The sequence below is a fragment of the Leiobunum rupestre genome, chromosome 1 (assembly GCF_980474605.1).
Source record: "Leiobunum rupestre chromosome 1, qqLeiRupe1.1.hap1, whole genome shotgun sequence".
Lineage (NCBI taxonomy): Eukaryota > Metazoa > Arthropoda > Arachnida > Opiliones > Sclerosomatidae > Leiobunum > Leiobunum rupestre.
In genome coordinates this window covers 76,488,050-76,505,644 of record NC_143384.1, presented here as the reverse complement: position 1 = coordinate 76,505,644, position 17,595 = coordinate 76,488,050, and the positions used below count along the sequence as shown (strand labels likewise).

At 37.1% G+C, this 17,595-nt stretch overlaps 1 protein-coding gene across 1 annotated transcript; it reads left to right on the top strand.

The window, feature by feature from the left end:
- Positions 1-12,442: 12,442 nt before the first annotated feature.
- LOC149966652 (uncharacterized) lies at positions 12,443-12,763 on the top strand. The gene has a single exon (XM_090167561.1). It carries the CDS (start codon positions 12,443-12,445, stop codon positions 12,761-12,763), a length of 321 nt encoding a protein of 106 aa, XP_090023687.1.
- Positions 12,764-17,595: the final 4,832 nt, after the last annotated feature.

Here is a 17,595-nt window from a genome sequence, read left to right as displayed (position 1 = left end):
TTCGTGACTGTACAAAATAAAAGAACCACGAAACCAATTCCGTTCTAGAAGGGTCCTCGAAATTAAATGGTATAAGATAGAAGCATAAGAAAAGCGAAAATGGTGACAAAATCGGCCTTCGGTACATCTGTACTCTCGTATTTCGTTCAATAAATTTCTCAAGTAGGCGAATATCCAGGCCGATATTATCTTTAACCAATATGACTGTAGTGTATTGAGATTTCTTCCTGGTTAAGTCTAACCATTCTTTATATCTTTACGAGTCCAGTTATACCTCAAAGCTAGAGGTAGTCTGGTAGACAGATTTAAAATATGTATAAACGATGCCACGTACAATTAAAGCTTTTAAATATTAATTAGCTCATTTTATTAGCTAACTAACCACAACACCATCATACTTTGGCGACGGAGATGGCTATATTATGTTTTCATCTCGTGAGTTTTCCCTCCTTCTTTGTATCGTCGGAAACATTACCTAGCAACCACCTAGCAACAATGGTTCGCGGGAGAAGTATAATAGAAGCGCTCAAACGCGGGCCCCAAAGGTTGTACGGGCCCCGGAAATTTGTACCGGTTTTGCCCCTCTCTTGTCAGGCCTGTTTAACTTTTGTTTGTTTAGTGGAAAATTTGGCAAATTTTTCATTTTAATTATACTTTCTACGGATTTATTTGCTTAAGCAAATAAGTTTACCATTGTTTTAGACCTGTATTTAAATTATTTTAATATTTATATACTTTTTAAATTTTTGGTTATTTTCGATTTTAAACTTTTAAAATTCGTTTCTGTCGATTATTAAGGTGTCTAATAAACTTATGATAAAGAAAATTTACATTTCATGTATACAATTTGTGCTGAAAACAAATATGACGGCCAAATTGTGCTAGCAAAAAATCAAAATAAAACAATTAACTACTTCGGGGTCGCAAAGACAAGTAAATTTTAAATTTTGTCCGAAAAGTTTAGCAATTCTTAATTACAAATGGGATCAATGAGAAATTATTTTAAAGCACCCTCCGTCTTCGGGTGCACCACTGATGAAATAGCGCGAATAGCTTATTTACGGGCATGAGAACAAACGTAGAAAATGTGATAGTTAAAACTTGAAAAGGGGTAGCTAATAACGGTAAAAATTCCATATACCCCCTCCCGGTACGTCACTGGGACATGTGTCAGATTTGTAGCCCGGTGTACCCGGTAAGATTGAAACCACACCACCGGAGGTCTGTCATCATTATGCCCAACGCCAGCGTCCACAGACCCGGACAGGCGGCAAAACCAGCATGGGTAGCAGAACCCCACTACTGATGGTCGCGCCCTTGACGCAAGCCACTCAACCCAGCAGAAGGTGCAGCAATGGGTCGACCAGCCCCCACTTCGCACACAGCAGTGGGAATAAGAGCTGATGCTCTGGCAAACGCCAGCCGACACCCTACCTAGAAAAGTAGAGAGCCAAGCCCTTTGGAAGGAGCGCCTAAAGGGGAACGGTGGGCACACGGCAGCCCGCATAACCCGGCACAGCTGGCACCATATATCCCGGTGGAACCCAAAAGGCCGGGAGATGGGTCCGCCGTGCCCTCATACGGAGGCCCGCAGCCCCACAGCAGGCAACTCAATCCGCCGAGACGACCAGTTTGCCCAGCCCCTCTCCGTTAGCCTGGGCCGAAGCCCAGTTACCAGCCCACACCGGACCGAAGTCGGAGGTGGAGACCCCGACTCCCCGGTAAAGCCACCAGTTATTGCACACTCCGACCCCTCGTGGGCCTACGTCACTGGGAATCGCTTACTGACGGTCACGTTATCAAAGGGGCGCTCGAAAGCATTATTAGGCATGAGAAACAGAGAAACATCTCAAATCACTCAAACACACACGTTGGGTTAATAGTATGTTCGTAAAATATGTGCTAGGCGCAAGTAAAAATCGAAAATAAATGCCGCGCATGCTCGCCTCTGCAACCAATCACTGCCAACTTTGATCTCTCGCGCTACAGCGGCCATCTCATTCGTTGACGTTTCTGTGTTAACGTATCAGCAAAAGATGTGTATGACGTCAGCGCCCCTAGCGGATTATTATTTTTATAATAGCTTTTACATTGAAGCCAATATAAAAACCGAGCGTGGCGTTGATCTCCTACACATTATAGTACAGTTTATAGGGGGGAAATAATTGCTCGCGGAATTTCGACGAATGTGTTGGCCGCTGTAGCGCGAACAGCGCGTGATCAAAGTTGGCCGTGAACCAATAAACACTTCGAACTGGTCGGAGAATTAGCCGCTCGTCTTTGTTTTACCCGCACCACTCACTACCTATATCTCGCTTTTTTACGAGCCGATAATTCCTCGACGACTCGTCTTGATTTAGCGAGAGGCGTGACTTTTGGTTATCTTTCACTATTGTTTCAGCATGCTCAAGCCTACGCTCTTCTTACGTCTAAGTATAAAAGTAATTCTGATATTGGCCAGCTTAGCTTCGTAAGTGTTGAAAACACGAGTGGAATACATATTGTACGTGTTTCTGGTGGAGCACGGACATGTATATCTGCGCTTTTTCGCGGTATTATAATTATGCGCCATATATTAATTAATTTTTTTTCGAATTATATAATTTTCATAGTATATTTATTTTAATTAATTTATAGTATATTTATTTTAATTATTTTATAGTATATTTATTTTAATTATTTTATAGTATATTTATTTTAATTATTTTATAGTACTAAAATATTAGACGAGCTAACTTGTGCATAGTACTAAGTTTAAAATAATAAAACCACTGTTACACAATAAAAACGTTTTTATTGTGTAACAGTGGTTTTAATATTTTAAACTTATTTTATAGTATATTTATTTTAATTATTTTATAGTATATTTATTTTAATTATTTTATAATATATTTATTTTAATTATTTTATAGTATATCTATTTAAATATTTCTTTAGTATATTTATTTTAATTGCTTTATAGTAATTCATTTTAATTATTTAATAGTTATTTCTTTTACTTATTTAATAGTAATTTATTTTAATTATTAAATAGCTATTTATTATAATTATTTAATAGTTATTTATTTTAATTATTTAATAGTAATTAGTTTTAATTATTTAGTAGTTATTTATTTTAAAAGTAATATATTTTAAAGTAATTTATTGTGAATAATTTATTTTATAGTAAATTATTTTATAGAATTTTATTTTAAAGTAATTAATTTTCTAGTAATTTATTTTGTAGTAATTTATTTTGCAGTAATTGTTTTATAGTAATTAATTTTATGGTTAATTACCTGTACTCCTAGAAGCGGAATTTTTGGTCAAAAGTTAGAAACAATTTTTCGTTCCTTATGCAAGACGCGGTGCAGGGATTTAATTTGGAAAATTCCCAAAGTACCCTACACTCGTTTGTTATTTACTACAAAATTGGAGAAGCTACCCATTCTTTCAGTTATTGCGTTGTTAGTGACGAAATGGACCACGGAACCTCAACCGTTCATAGTTTTCTAAAAACCGTGATTACCCATATAGTAGCAACAAACACAGTACCCCACACATAACCCTCAGCACTCGGCCCGTCCCAAAAATCCATAAGAAGAAGTTGGAGAGAAAACACCCATACATACAAAACACAACAAACTCATCACCCACAACCGCCATAACAAAACTCAACGTTCCCACACTACACATAAACATAACAATAACAAAATTTACAATAAAACTGAGTTGCAACCGTCGCGACGGAGACCGTTAACGAAAAAAAAAACAACCAAACCAACCCAACCGCATATTTATCGGTTAACGCTAACCGTCACACGGTGGTTTGGCCAACCTTTAAACTGCCAACACGGTTTTTCGACTTTGTCCCGGTAACGCGCTTTGGACTTTGCCCCGTTAACGTTTCTTAGACTTTGCCAAGGTAACGCGCTCGCAGGTGGCACATAGACAGACACACATACACGGTGATTGTAAAACCCCTCCTAGGGGACATAAACCCCTCGGAGTGCTAAATATTTCTACAAAATAAATTACTATAAAATAAATTTCGATCAAAGAAATTGCTATATAGTAAATTACAGTAGAATAATTAAAATCAATTTACTTAAAATAATTAAGATAAATATACTATAATTAAAATAAATATACTATAAAATAATTAATTTAAATTTACTTTAAAATAATTTAAAATCAATATACTATAACATAATTAAAATCAATATACTATAAAATAATAAAAGTTAATATACTACAAAATAATAAAAATAAATATACTGTTCAGTTATAAAAATCAATTTATTATAAAATAATTAAAATATATTTACTATAAATAATTAAAATAAAACAACTATATAATAATAATTATATATATACTATAAATAATAAAAATAGAAATACTATAAAATAATAAAAATAAATATAAATATAAATGTACTATCAAATTTATATAATTCAACAACAAGGACCATATACTTTTATCAAAATTTACAATTTATAATATACGGCGCATATAACACCGCAAAAAACGAAGAGGTACACCATTTTAATATTTTTGTTAATTAAAACACCAATGTCTCCCCGCCTAAATCACCTGCAATATCTTTTCCACCCTAGTTTTCAACACGTGCGAATCTAAGCTACTCAATATCAGTATGACTTAGAAGTAAGGAGAGCATAGCCTTGAACACGCTGAAACTAGGGTGAAAGATAACATAAAGTCACGCTTCCCGCTAAAACACACTTTGCCACGAGTCCGGAGTAGTCGAGGAATTATTGGCTCGTCTTTTGTTAGTAGATCTGTTCGTCATAATGGCGCTGGATTTACCGTTCGTTTTACCGTTTAATCTGACTACTAATCCTGATAATCTTTAATGCATCGTGGACGAATTGGTGTAAAAATTTCGAGAATTACCTAATCGCATCTTGTGTAAAAGATGCCGCCAGGCAGAAGGCTCTTCTTTTACATTGTGTTGGCGACCAAGTATCAGATATTTTCTACGCTCTACCCGGCAACGAAGAAGTATCTGATATTAAAGAAGCAACCGATTTTTTAATAGTCACTTCGCACCAAAACACAATGTAGTTACGAGATATTCAAGTTCAGAGGCTCGACGCAATTACCAAGCGAATCCATCGATGAATACCAAATTCGTCTACGATCTCTTTCCTTCTTTTGCGAATTTGATGACATCGACATCGAATTTAAAAGACATATCGTACAGACTTGTACTTGTTAAAAACTTGGGCTTAAGGCCTTGCAAGACCTTTTGCTTGACGTTGAATAACTTCTGCAACTTGAAAGACTCGTCGAGATATCGGAAACACAAGTGACAGGCATCTTCAATCGAAAGACTCCAATCGCCCTGACGAAATGCGCCATGATCGAATATGGTTGGCAAGCTTACCAATCCACAATTTAGAAATACTAATCAGGAATCATGTAACAAGACTTGTGGATTATGTGGAGGGCAATATCCTCACGTAAATTGATCTTGCCCAGCAAAGGGAAAGAAGCGCCACAATTGCGATAAACTAAACAATTTTTGAAAAATGTATCGCTCACCTAGAACAAACTTTGTAAAGAATCAAGATCTTAGTACCAATTCAGAACAATCCAATTATATGACCAAGTAGAGAGCACACGTTATTTAACTACCGACAACGCCAGAGTATTCAGATGATGACTAATTTGTATTTACGTTGTGTGACCAATCGCGGAAAGATAGTTCATTATCAACCCTCACCGTCCAAATTTAAACCAAATCTATCCGTACGGGTCTTATACACCCTTGAAACTTATAGGTCATTTTTCATCAAAAATATCTTACCAGAATCGTTCTACCCCTGCAACCTTTCACATCATCGACAAAATGGGATCATCCTTACCATCTATTATTGGATATCACACTCTGAAGGAGTTAGAGCTAGTGTCCTTCCCTGCGAAAATCCACCACGTCAACTCTCTCTGATAACGATTTTTTTTGTAAACATCCAAAATGATTTGACGGCATCGGTAAAATAAAAGGAGTTATAATCAAACTCAACATAAATCCGACAGTACCACCAGTAGGCAGTAGCTCAACCACATCGTTGAATACCATTTCATTTGAGAGACGCATTGGATGAAGAATTAAATTAGTTTCTTACAACATGACATTATCGAACCAGTTACTGGACCAACGCCATGGGTATCACCGGTAGAACTAATTATGAAGGGCAACAAAATTCGCTTTTGTGTTGACATGTGATGTCCTATTGCAGCAATCCTCCGCGAACGACAAATCATGCCTTCAATAGAAGATATTGTCATCAAACTTAACGGAGCAACGGTGGTCTCCAAGTTAGATCTAAATAAAAGGCATCACCAACTAGAACTAGACGAGTCGTCCTGATACATCACTATCTTTAGTACCAATAGGGGGTTATTCCAATACAAACGTGCAAGTTATGGTACTAATTCCATCGTGGAAATATTTCATCATGTCATCCGGTGCCTTATTCAACATATCGCTCAAGCGATCAACACCTCAGATGATCTTTTAGTGTTAATACTCAAGATGAAGATCACGATGAAGCCTTAAAGAAAGTGTGAACGTACGTCGAGCAGAATAATATCACCTTAAATTCAAGCAACTGCAATCTTAAACAAAAAAAACTAGAGTTTTATGGTCACGTCTTCAGTTCTGCAGGAATGACTCTAAATCCAACGAAACTGGAAGCCGTGAAAACTATCGTGACACCAACCACACCGGAGGATATTCGAAGCCTTCTTGGATTAGCTACATTTTGTTCTCGGGCTATACCGAACTTCTCCGATCTAACCAGACGTCTTCGCCTACTTACCAAGAAACGTACGCCATGGCTCTGGGGTGACGAAACAGAACGTAGCTTACAGCATCATGATCATCTAACGATGGAAACCATTTGGTCTTATTTTGATCAATCTAAGAAGACCATTACATCCGTGGATACCAGTCCAACGGGACTTGGTTATTTTCTCGCACAAACCGATGATAAAGGTACGCTGTCTATTATTTATTTCTCCAGTAAAGCGCTTACCACCGTCGGGACGCGCTACTCCTATACTAAACGGGAAGCATTAGCCGTTGTATATGCTTATGAACACTTTCATCTTTATATATTTAGTTCTGCATTCACTGTAATAACCAATCATCTGTTTTTACTCACACTGCTCGGTAATCTAAGCGTGAGAACGTCCGCTCGGATCGAACGATGGAATCTTCGTTTCGCTCCAAACGAGATGACATTAAAATACAAACATGGTAAATTTAATCCAGTAGACTTCCTCTCCCGGCCTCCGAAACCTAATTCCAAGAACATCGAATGTCTTTCTTCCCCAACAGAACGCCACGTATCTATGGTAGTCCAAAATGTTGTTCCGAAGGCTGTCACTTACCTCGAAATCGTGGAGGCTTCAAAAACTGATACCACCGTTAAGCAGGCGATTACCAGTTTAATTAACGACCGATGGGATTTGAACTTGGAAAATTCAAAAGTTACTTGGTACACGATCAAAGCATTTCAGAAAATTAAACACGAACTGTCAATAGTAGATGGTTTAATTTTAAAAGTTCAGCGACTATACGTCCCGAAAACACTGCAGCATCGAGTAATCGCCATAGCTCGCGAAAGGCTTTTGGGAATGGTCAAGACGAAGCAACTTCCCGGCACGAAAGTCTGGTTTCCAAAGATGGATGCCCTAGTGCATGGACAAACGAATAGTTCCTGCATTCCATGTTGATCTGTCTCTCAACATACGGCTAAAGAACCTTTGCGAATGACGAGGATTGCGTTCCCCCCTTTGAAAAACCTTGAATATCTAGATGCAGTCACTAAAACGAAACAATAATAGTAATGGACGAAATCGAACGAAAGATTGTAACTTGAAAATTCGAGATACCGTTCAAGTTAAGGCTATTCCCCCACAAACTCTCTCCATATTTCGACCCTACCCCTTACAATGTGAAACAAATCAATGGTCCTACAATTACCGCTGAACGGGATGGAAGGTGTATCACGAGCAACTCGTCATTCTTCAAGTGCGTTCCACCTTTGACGCTGGAATCTGTTCCGCCACTCAACGGTTCAACCTCCGAAACTCAATCCCGTGAAACGGCACCAAGCGTCTTTCCTTCAACAACTTCAACGCCGAAGAGAACTGATGTACCAGAAAACTCAAGATATCTCCCACGCCCTACTTGATACTGATCGAATAAATGTGACTTAAACCTCAAATGTATATTCCTTTATTATAAGTCCTTTTTATAACTATAGAAGAAATGGAGAATGTAGTGTATTGAGATTTCTACCTTGTTAAGCCTAACCATCCATTATATCTTTACGAGTCCAGCTGTACCTCAAAGATAGAGGTAACAAATTTACCGTATGTATAAACGATGCCACGTACAATTAAAGCTGTTAGTTATTAATACTTATCATGCTCATTTTCGTAGCTAACTAACCACAACACCATCACACTGCCTATAATCAGAGCTCGACTAGAATTTCTACCCCTCGAAGATTACCGAAAGTAGCTCACAGGGAATTGGTTTGCGTACATCAAGGGGGGGGGGGGGAATCGCTGTTCTAGCCGATGATTACAGTTGTTAAAAATGAATACATAGAAAACGGGAACATTTCAAGTAAAACGTAAAATGAAAAAAAAACATAATTCCGACACCGAATTGTACTGAAAATAAACTTACAACTTAAATAAAATGTAAATCAGAATTCATTCATAAAATCTGACTTGAATAAAAAATATATATAAATCCATTTCAAATAAAGTTATTTTGTGTAGTACCGACTTGTTTTATACATGACCTGAAAAATTAAAAAACAAATAGGTTATTTTCGATCGAAACAACTCTATTTGAAAATTTTTCAGTATGTTCTACCACTTAATCCTTTAAACTTTTTGTGTGACGCGTACCGGTAGATAAAAAACCACTTATCCACTTATGGCGAAAATTACAAATTAAAGAACTACGTACCTTTCCGATAGCAAACCCTAACATATTTGGTTGGGTTCAAAAGTAAATATATGACGCAGCCACATCTCCTAGAAAATCAAAAGTCAAAACGATGATGATTTCGTTGTGGTCAAGCAGCAGCGCAATAGTAATGGGCCCTTTATATATTAACCATATAATTTATTTAAAACAATTATTAAAATACCCGAACTTTGACCTTTTTTTTACTATTTTATGATATTTAAAATAAAATAGTAAAACAAGTCAAAAGGAAGGATAATAGATTATTTGCATGACCTATTTGGGAATTAATTTCATGACCTTAAATCACTTTCATAATTTATATAATTATATGAATAATTTATTATATTTCCATTAATAAATTTACCATTTCGGAGGGTTTTGGAATAATTTGGACCAAAATATGATTTAAGAAATTTTTGGTATCGCAATTTGTTGGTGTAGACATTGTACGTGGTTTTATCATTGTTGTAGCGCAGTGTTTGATATCTTACTTTGTGCAACTAAGAATTATCTCTGAAAATTTCCAGCGAGGTGCAAGAACCCCGTTCAGTGTTTACTTCAAAATATACCACCAGACTAATATTATTTTAAAGAGTTATTTGTGGTGTATATGATAATATAATTGACCAATAGGGTACGTTTTGCCCAATTTAATGGCATTAATTTTATATCATTAGTAATTAACAATCATTTACTGTCTTTCTTTATGATTATTTTATAATTGAGCTTGAATGTGTTCAGGTGATCAAATTGGTATTTGGTCTTTACCGCTCGAACCGTTGTTAATTAAATTGAGTCTTTACAGCGTGCTCGAAGATAGTCTTTAACGCGCACACTGCATTTAAAAAATACCTTTTGTGTTCTCATTGTTTTCGCTCTGGTTTATTCCGAGCAGTTATAAAATGTATTTACCGCGTGCATTGTACTAACCACAACTACGCTGTGAGATCTAATGTGAATTGGCAAGGTGATTTAAGACTCTAGTACCATATAAAACTCAATTTATTAAGTAAAAAAAGCTATTAATACACAACTTAGTATCATTTCGTATAACCTAAGAAACACACACCTGAACAGCTCAAAAACCAAAGTAAAACTAAAACTATATTTTAAGCAGACGACGGATGAAAGATTATTTATACACAAGTCTAGAAAAAAGTATTTTTCTTATGCAAAGTATAAAACTTTCTAACCAACTACACTTTACTCAAAAACTATATTATCTAGAAAGGTTACACAATCGAGAACGGCCGTTGTTATTTGCAAATTTCAGAAAAATCGTGACATTTTTCACGCTTTTGGAATTTTAATTTTTTAAACGCTAGGTGGTAGACGAAATCTGTCAGGGGAAAAGTGGTAAAGCATACTCGAAAACCTCAAATGAAATTGGTTTGGTCGGAATAGGTCAATTTGTCTATGAGATATTAGGTCAAGTTGGTTATAGGTGTCTTAAGCCTTTTCACAACTAATTAAAAAAGAAACTTATCTTAATTGTTATGTTTGTATGACTGCTAAAAATTAACGTTATTTAAAACTATTTTTACTATTGGTAGTTAATTTGAGAGAAAACCGCACGAGTAAGTGTTAATTGATTCAGGCATTAGGCGTTAAGTAGAAAACGATGTCACTTTATTAGAAACATTTGTGTGAGTAATATATGTATCATGTCCGGGCAATAACCAACATAGAATAGCTATATAGCCTGCAATGACGTTATGATCAAAAACTAGTTAATTTTAGGTTAGGCCTATATTGTAATAGTTCATATTTATATATAGTTATTGATAGTCATTGAACTTCTGCTAAAGGTTTAGTGATATACTATATTTTCCAATACAAATTATAAAATCACCACACCTTAATCCTCTGTCCGGGCGGAAAGCTATAATACAACGGGGTTTCCCGGTATCACTCAGCCCTCAGAATGATACCACACACCTCGGCTTAAGAAAATAAGGAGAGCCTTGATTGGCCAGCATGGTTACCTCCCCACCTGCTACTCCCTTCAACCACGAAGAGGTTCAATGTTGCAGTTTCTGGAAGGGTTTGCTATACTTAAATAAAAAAACATTTTAACTTATTAAACTTAACAATAATCTTATGTTACTTAAGAAATACCACTTTTTCATAGGCGCGCTATTGCCGTTTCAATCAGACGGGCATAAAACCCCCACGGCTTCAGGAGAAAATGTCAAGGGCAATAATTGCCAAATATTACGAAACTCCTAAAGGCCATACTGATCTCGATCGAGTCAATTAATTTATTTTTCATTGGGTACCAAACCTCATGAAGCTATCGGTGCCATGAGGTAAATTTCGTCGAGGCCTGTGGGATTTTTCCCACCTGCCCACCTGCCCACCTGCCCACTTGAGCATTCCGCCTCTTCACATTTTCCCACAATATAAGTGTTTGAACGATTGATACGTACTTCCTAAAAAATTCTGTACACCGATATCAAACTGGTGTGCAGTCTTTGAAAAAGCTTACTCTGTAATCCCTTTATTACACTTTTATACACGAAGGGATATCGTATTCTAAATCCGAAAGCCGGCAAGGTTAATTACAGTCGTTCCGTTACATTCGACGAAGTAACAGGAAATGATGTATACCATGACAGCTTTGCACAAGATCCGGAAGAAGAAAGCACATCCGTTGTCTCATCTGAAGTTGTCGTTGATCCCATTATTGAGACAATCGCTGAGGAGGATGACGAATCAGAACAAGAAGGGGCAAACAATAATGAACTTCCGAGACAGTCGCAGAGAACCAATAAAGGCGTTCCACCTTGAAGATTGACCTACAAAGCCACAGTAGAATGGCCTCGAGAGCCAAGTTCTTGGGCGCAACTAGACGAATTGAGTCCTAGGGAGAAGGTGAAGTGGACTGATGCTGCAGAGAAAGAAATGCAGTCGTTTCACGAAACACTTGGGAATTGACTGATCTACGACTAAATCGTAAGGCCATAGGATGTTGATGGTTTTTTAAAGCCAAGCGCGATCAGCACGGGGAATTCAGTAAATATAAAGCCCGGCTACTCCCAAAGGGGTTTTCTCAGAAATTCGGTGATGATTTTGACAACACATTTGCGCCGGTTGTCAAATACGACACAGTACGACTTCTTCTCACCATCGCAGCTTCTAAGAAACTTACGGTCAAGCACTACGACGTCAAGACGGCATTTCTCCACGGGGATATTCTAGAAGACCTTTATAACCACCAACCCCCAGGTTTCGTTACGCCCGGGATGGAAAACAAAGTCTGCAAACTCAAGCGCAGTCTGTAAGGACTAAGGCAATCAGCCAGAGCCTGGAATATCAAAGCCAATCAAATACTTCTAGCTGAAGGGTTTACTCGCAGCAAGGCAGACCTAGGACTTTATAGTAAATTGGAGAACGACGGGACTTGGACGTATATTCTTCTATACGTAGACGATCTATAAGCCATGAGCGCCAACGAGTCAACCATCGAAAAGCTTTACAAGAACCTCAACAAGCATTTCGAATTAAAAGATCTTGGGAACGTATCTTATTTCCTTGGCATAGAAATAGAGCGGTCAACTGTCGGAAGCTTCAATATTCACCAAGGAACGAAAATTAAATTCATGGATCTTGCTTATCCTAAACTATCTGGGGAAGAAGATTATCTACCGAACAACAACCAGTATTGCCAAGCCATCGGAATAATTCTTCATATCGCTACCGTCTCTAGACCAGATATGGCCGCCAGCGTCGGATTTCTGTGCCGAAGAGTTTCGGCTATATAAAGCGATACATTATTTGTATATAATTCTTTCGTTCTCTTAATAAACTCTTGTTTCGTTTCTTTTAAATAACTTTAGGCTAGGAATCTATCAGAAAGAAGTTTAGAAGTATGAAAGAGTTGGTACATTTCACTAAGTGCTTTACCTTAGTTGTACTTTCATAAACAGATGTAAGAGCAACGGGTAGTGAAAGCCCATTTCCTCCCTCTAGAGCTCAGTTTCGTGTTTCACCACGAAAAGCATGAGATGAAGGTGTACCCAGTCCAAAAGGCAAATCTAAAAGTGGTATTGTTGGTCACATTTTGCATGAACAATCGAAAGTACGGGGTTTTCCTAGGTTTAAAGCTGGGTTCACACGTTAACAATGATCCCATTTTCTGTGTTCTTGCGTACCACCGCCCTACAGAAGGCAGAGCGGAAAATGAGAGAACACAGAAAATTTATCACAGCGAACCAGGTTTAAAAATTAGAAAATTAAAAAAAAATACTGAAAAAAAAACTGGGTATTCACTTTTAGTGGGAAAGATTTTGAAGTTAAAATATAAGTATATTATTAGTAAAAATTGCGATATTTAGGGTCAAATATTCAGGGGAAAAGTCTATTCAAGTTTTCTATCAATTGATTTAAAATTTGATTAGCCCGAGCAAGTAATTGAGCATTAGTGGGTTGAAATTGTGGATCCGGTTCGCTTGGGCCATCTCATTCTTCTACCACTGCAGACCTCATCTGGGGCATACAGCAAATTGCCTCCGTAATCACTCAACGCACGCCAAGTTGACTTGAATAGGACATTACCCCTTTCAATGCAACTCCTAGCCAAGGCTCTAGGGGATAGTCACTGTCCCCTATGAGCCATGACCCTTCCAAATTCACAGAAGAGAAGTGGGACCTGAGGCTGCAGTTACCCCAATGGTTGCATCATGAGTGTTCCCACTCCACTTCAACGTCCAGAATGCTGGTGTTGGCAACACATGCCAGCTGGACGTTGATTGAATAACGTGTTTTGTGGTTCATGTAAACGTGGGCAATGGGACCAGATGGCTTCCGGATAGGTAAGTGGGTGCCATCAATGCCTCCGATGACTCCCGGAAGTTTGGTCTTCTTGAAGAATCCAATAGATATTTCTTGAAGTTCTTCCTGGGTAGATGGAAATTGGACATATCGGTGCAATCTCTGGTTAATGGAATTTGTAACATGATCCTTGATAATGTGGATCTCTCGACCATTTGGCGATGATCATTGGCCGTCACCCACTATATACTTCCAGTCGCTTAAAAATGCAAGCACATGAGTATCTATAAAAATAACAATGATTAGAAGTGGCAACAAGGTGGGAAAATGTTGGAAATTTACAATGTTTTACACGCAGTTATTTGCTCTATGCAATTTTTTTCAACTCTGACGGCACATAGATGGCGAAACATCTCCCAAAAACTGACCCTATATAACAAATTTTCTGGTTTTTTTTACCCCTAGCGCACGAAAGGGGTGAGGTTAGGTAAGTGCTTTTCCCAAGCCTTAGGAAAATCACTTCTTTCCTAGATATTTTCTTCGACCATTGGCATTTTGCGTCACCCTGTGCCCGATCGCTTTCCTGGCTCATTTACTATTATTAAAATAATATGCCTGGATAAAATATCAGTTTTGGGTATGAAAGACTAAGATGAAAATAGGTATTCCAAAAGGTTGTATAAAAAGTTAACAAAAGTGTTTATCATATAACCAGTGTTAAAGCACAAATAATAGTAGTTCAAAGATTTTGCATAGTGATAAAAATATATATTCCTACCTGGGATGCTGCAGATACTATCCGGCCTGTCAATGTTTCATGGTCAAGGTCGAGCCTTAGCTCTTCCAAAAGTTTAGTGAATACCCTTTTTGAAAGTCGATAATTTGCTGAAAACTCTGTCTGATAACTCCAAAGGGTTTGGTCTCTCGTGATAAATTATCTCATTTCCAACTGGTTCAACAACGTTTATTCCTCGATTAATTTCCGCAGCTCTTCGCATCGCGAGCAAAGCGACAAACTCCACCATTGTTGTATTCAATAGTACGTGTCATTTACGTCTTTACGACACCTCCAGACTTCCAGAGCACTCGTTACTTTACGAGCGAACGTCAGTCGTTAAGTTACGAGCCAATTGCGTCTGCACACCTTTTTCGTAAAAAAGGCGTCAGTTCATTGGCCACGCCCACTTCCTCGTAAATTTACGAGGATCGTAAAATTACGAGAGTTAAAAAACGTCTGTGCACGGTCCCTAAAATAGGAATTCATTATCACTTGAGTTACATGACTTTGGCCGATCACATTTTTTTAAATAGAATGGGATTGATAAACGATGAATTTATGATACGCCATATTCGTCATTATTTATGAATATTTTGGTAAATTTTTCACTAGTCAACTTGACTAGTGAGCCCCCCGATTTCGATTAATTTAGGTAGTCAAAGAATTAATTTAGTAGTCAAATGTCGTGACTAGTGCCTTATGTCCAACCCTGCCTTCCTGTGTTTTATTTTGAACCTGTCCTGTCAGTTTGCTAACTACAAATAATTTATTGAATCTTTTGTTTGGTGGAATTTACAACAAGATAGAATGTATTAATACTTAAGGATAATGATATTCTGGAGGCAATATGTGTCAACCATGGTCGAGCCGTTACCCCATCCAGCACGAGAAGGTAGTTAATCTACTATTGGGGGGAGGATCAATTTCTTTGAACCAAATCGAACATTTTAAAGGTTTTTGCGATAGCTGGCCGATTTCTTTGACCTTAATGTGGAAAGGGCCTACTCTTAGATCAAGAAATATACTATAAGAAATTGCCTCGGCAAGTTTTTATGGAAAGAAGGAACCGAAGAAGTCGGGTGCAATACCTTTAACAAGTAGAAAGATGAACTTCTCATGCTGTGAGGCGAAAATGCTTCACGCTCTGCCCTCCAATCAACTCCTATTGCTCCTGAATTCAACAGCATTGCACACACATTAATTATACAAGCATCTCCCAGAATTTGTAGCCTATTACTCTCATTATATTATGATTTACTCATGGACGTTATCCATTTATTGCAAAGCTGTACATTAATATTTCAGATACACTGATGAACCGCGTAATTAAAACTAACCTTTCTACTATATATTTATGCTAAAATCTTTGATAAATGTTTGTACATACGGTTGTACTATTTCATTAAAAAAAGTAATATTCCAAACCAAATTTGGCTTTCGGTAAATCTGAGGTGTTGAATACGCTCTAGCTAACGTACACAGCGTAATTGTTAAGGTGGTCGATTCATTGAAAAGTTTCATGGCTGTTTTTGTGACCAAAAAAGGCATTTGATTTTAATAACCTTGAATTTTTTGGTGTAAACAAAACCTTATGATTGTACATGGAGTTGCAATAGACTGCACTGAAATTTACTTTAAAAACAAAACAACTCAAACAAGGCTAGAAGAAACTTATTCTGGTGGAAAAAATTTTTATGCTTGGTATCCCGAGGATCAATTTTAACATCATTATAATACCATCTTTTTATTTTCCACAAATAAACATGTCTAGACAAAGGTAACATATCAAGTTTACACGCAGATGATACACTCTACAAAAGTAGGCGATACAAATTCTAATTAATACCGCACTTATCTTTAAAAACTTAACCCTCTAAAACGTTTTAAAGTTAAAGCGGATTTATGTGTTTCACCAAATTAACTCATTCCATTGCATTCCCCTTTCCATTAGATTTTTTCGTGTAAACATTGAAGTGCCTTTTGAACAAACAGCAAAATCAATTTATACAATAATACCACGTCATGAGATATTCAGTTAAATCTTCATTAAAATTGAAAACACGTAAAAGGAGGGCTATATTTTTTATAATGAATTTTTATTCATATTATTCCGTGATTGTGGGTGGGTTCTTTTACATATCGTTATATCAATTTCGGAGGGATAAGTGTCTTTAGTGTAGAAGGAACAGGATTCAATTAGCTACTACCTCAGTTGAATCAGCGAGTCTTTATACCACGCGTGAGTTAATGGTCAAATTGACTCCGCCCCAAAAGATTGACGTCTCAAACAATCTCAAAACAAATATTCATGAGCATTGCGTCGTATATAAGACTATATTTTCATTGCTAAGCGGCATAATTTGGAGTTTTGGGATATCAGAACGGTTTTGGAATAAACTAGTAGGCGACTAGCGATAAGTTATGTCGCGATTATATATTGCGGCTCTGTTGTTTGTCGTTGCTCTGGCTTATTTCGTTCCTTCGGCTGATTCAACCGAACTTTGTGAGAAAATTCCGGAAGCCTTTTATCCAAAACTACAAAAACTTTGTAGTAAGTCTATTCTGTTTCAAATACTTTCTTCTAAAATATGATATATAAAATCCATAAGTGTATTAGAGAGAGATTTGTAATAGATATCTCCTAACAGTACCAATTTTGAATGCAGTGAGGTGAAAAACTGCGAGACAAAACCCAATGTGTTGCCCTGCGCTATAAAAATACCGAAAGGTTTCAAGGCATAACTTCAGAAGATAGGGTATTGGCTATCGGGCTCTGTTTAGTAGCCCAAGAGTACTTTTTAAACTGCTAGAAGTTGTTTATTTAATTCAAATTGGGACTTACTGTATTATTCTGAATTCTTAATTAAAAAATCTTAATTTTTATAATTATTTGGCTTTAATTTTTAATATGAAGAAAGTCTTTTACTGTGGTCAAGCCTGCGGCCATAGTGGTGTTATACGACAATAAATTCAAGAACATACGATCAATTTTCATTGCGCGTTCTCCTCATACCTTTAACGCTAGCCAAGTGACTCTTACGTTGC

Excerpts from the sequence above, each read along its gene's own strand:
- LOC149966652 (XM_090167561.1), top strand. The coding sequence starts at position 12,443 with ATGAGCGCCAACGAGTCAACCATCGAAAAGCTTTACAAGAACCTCAAC.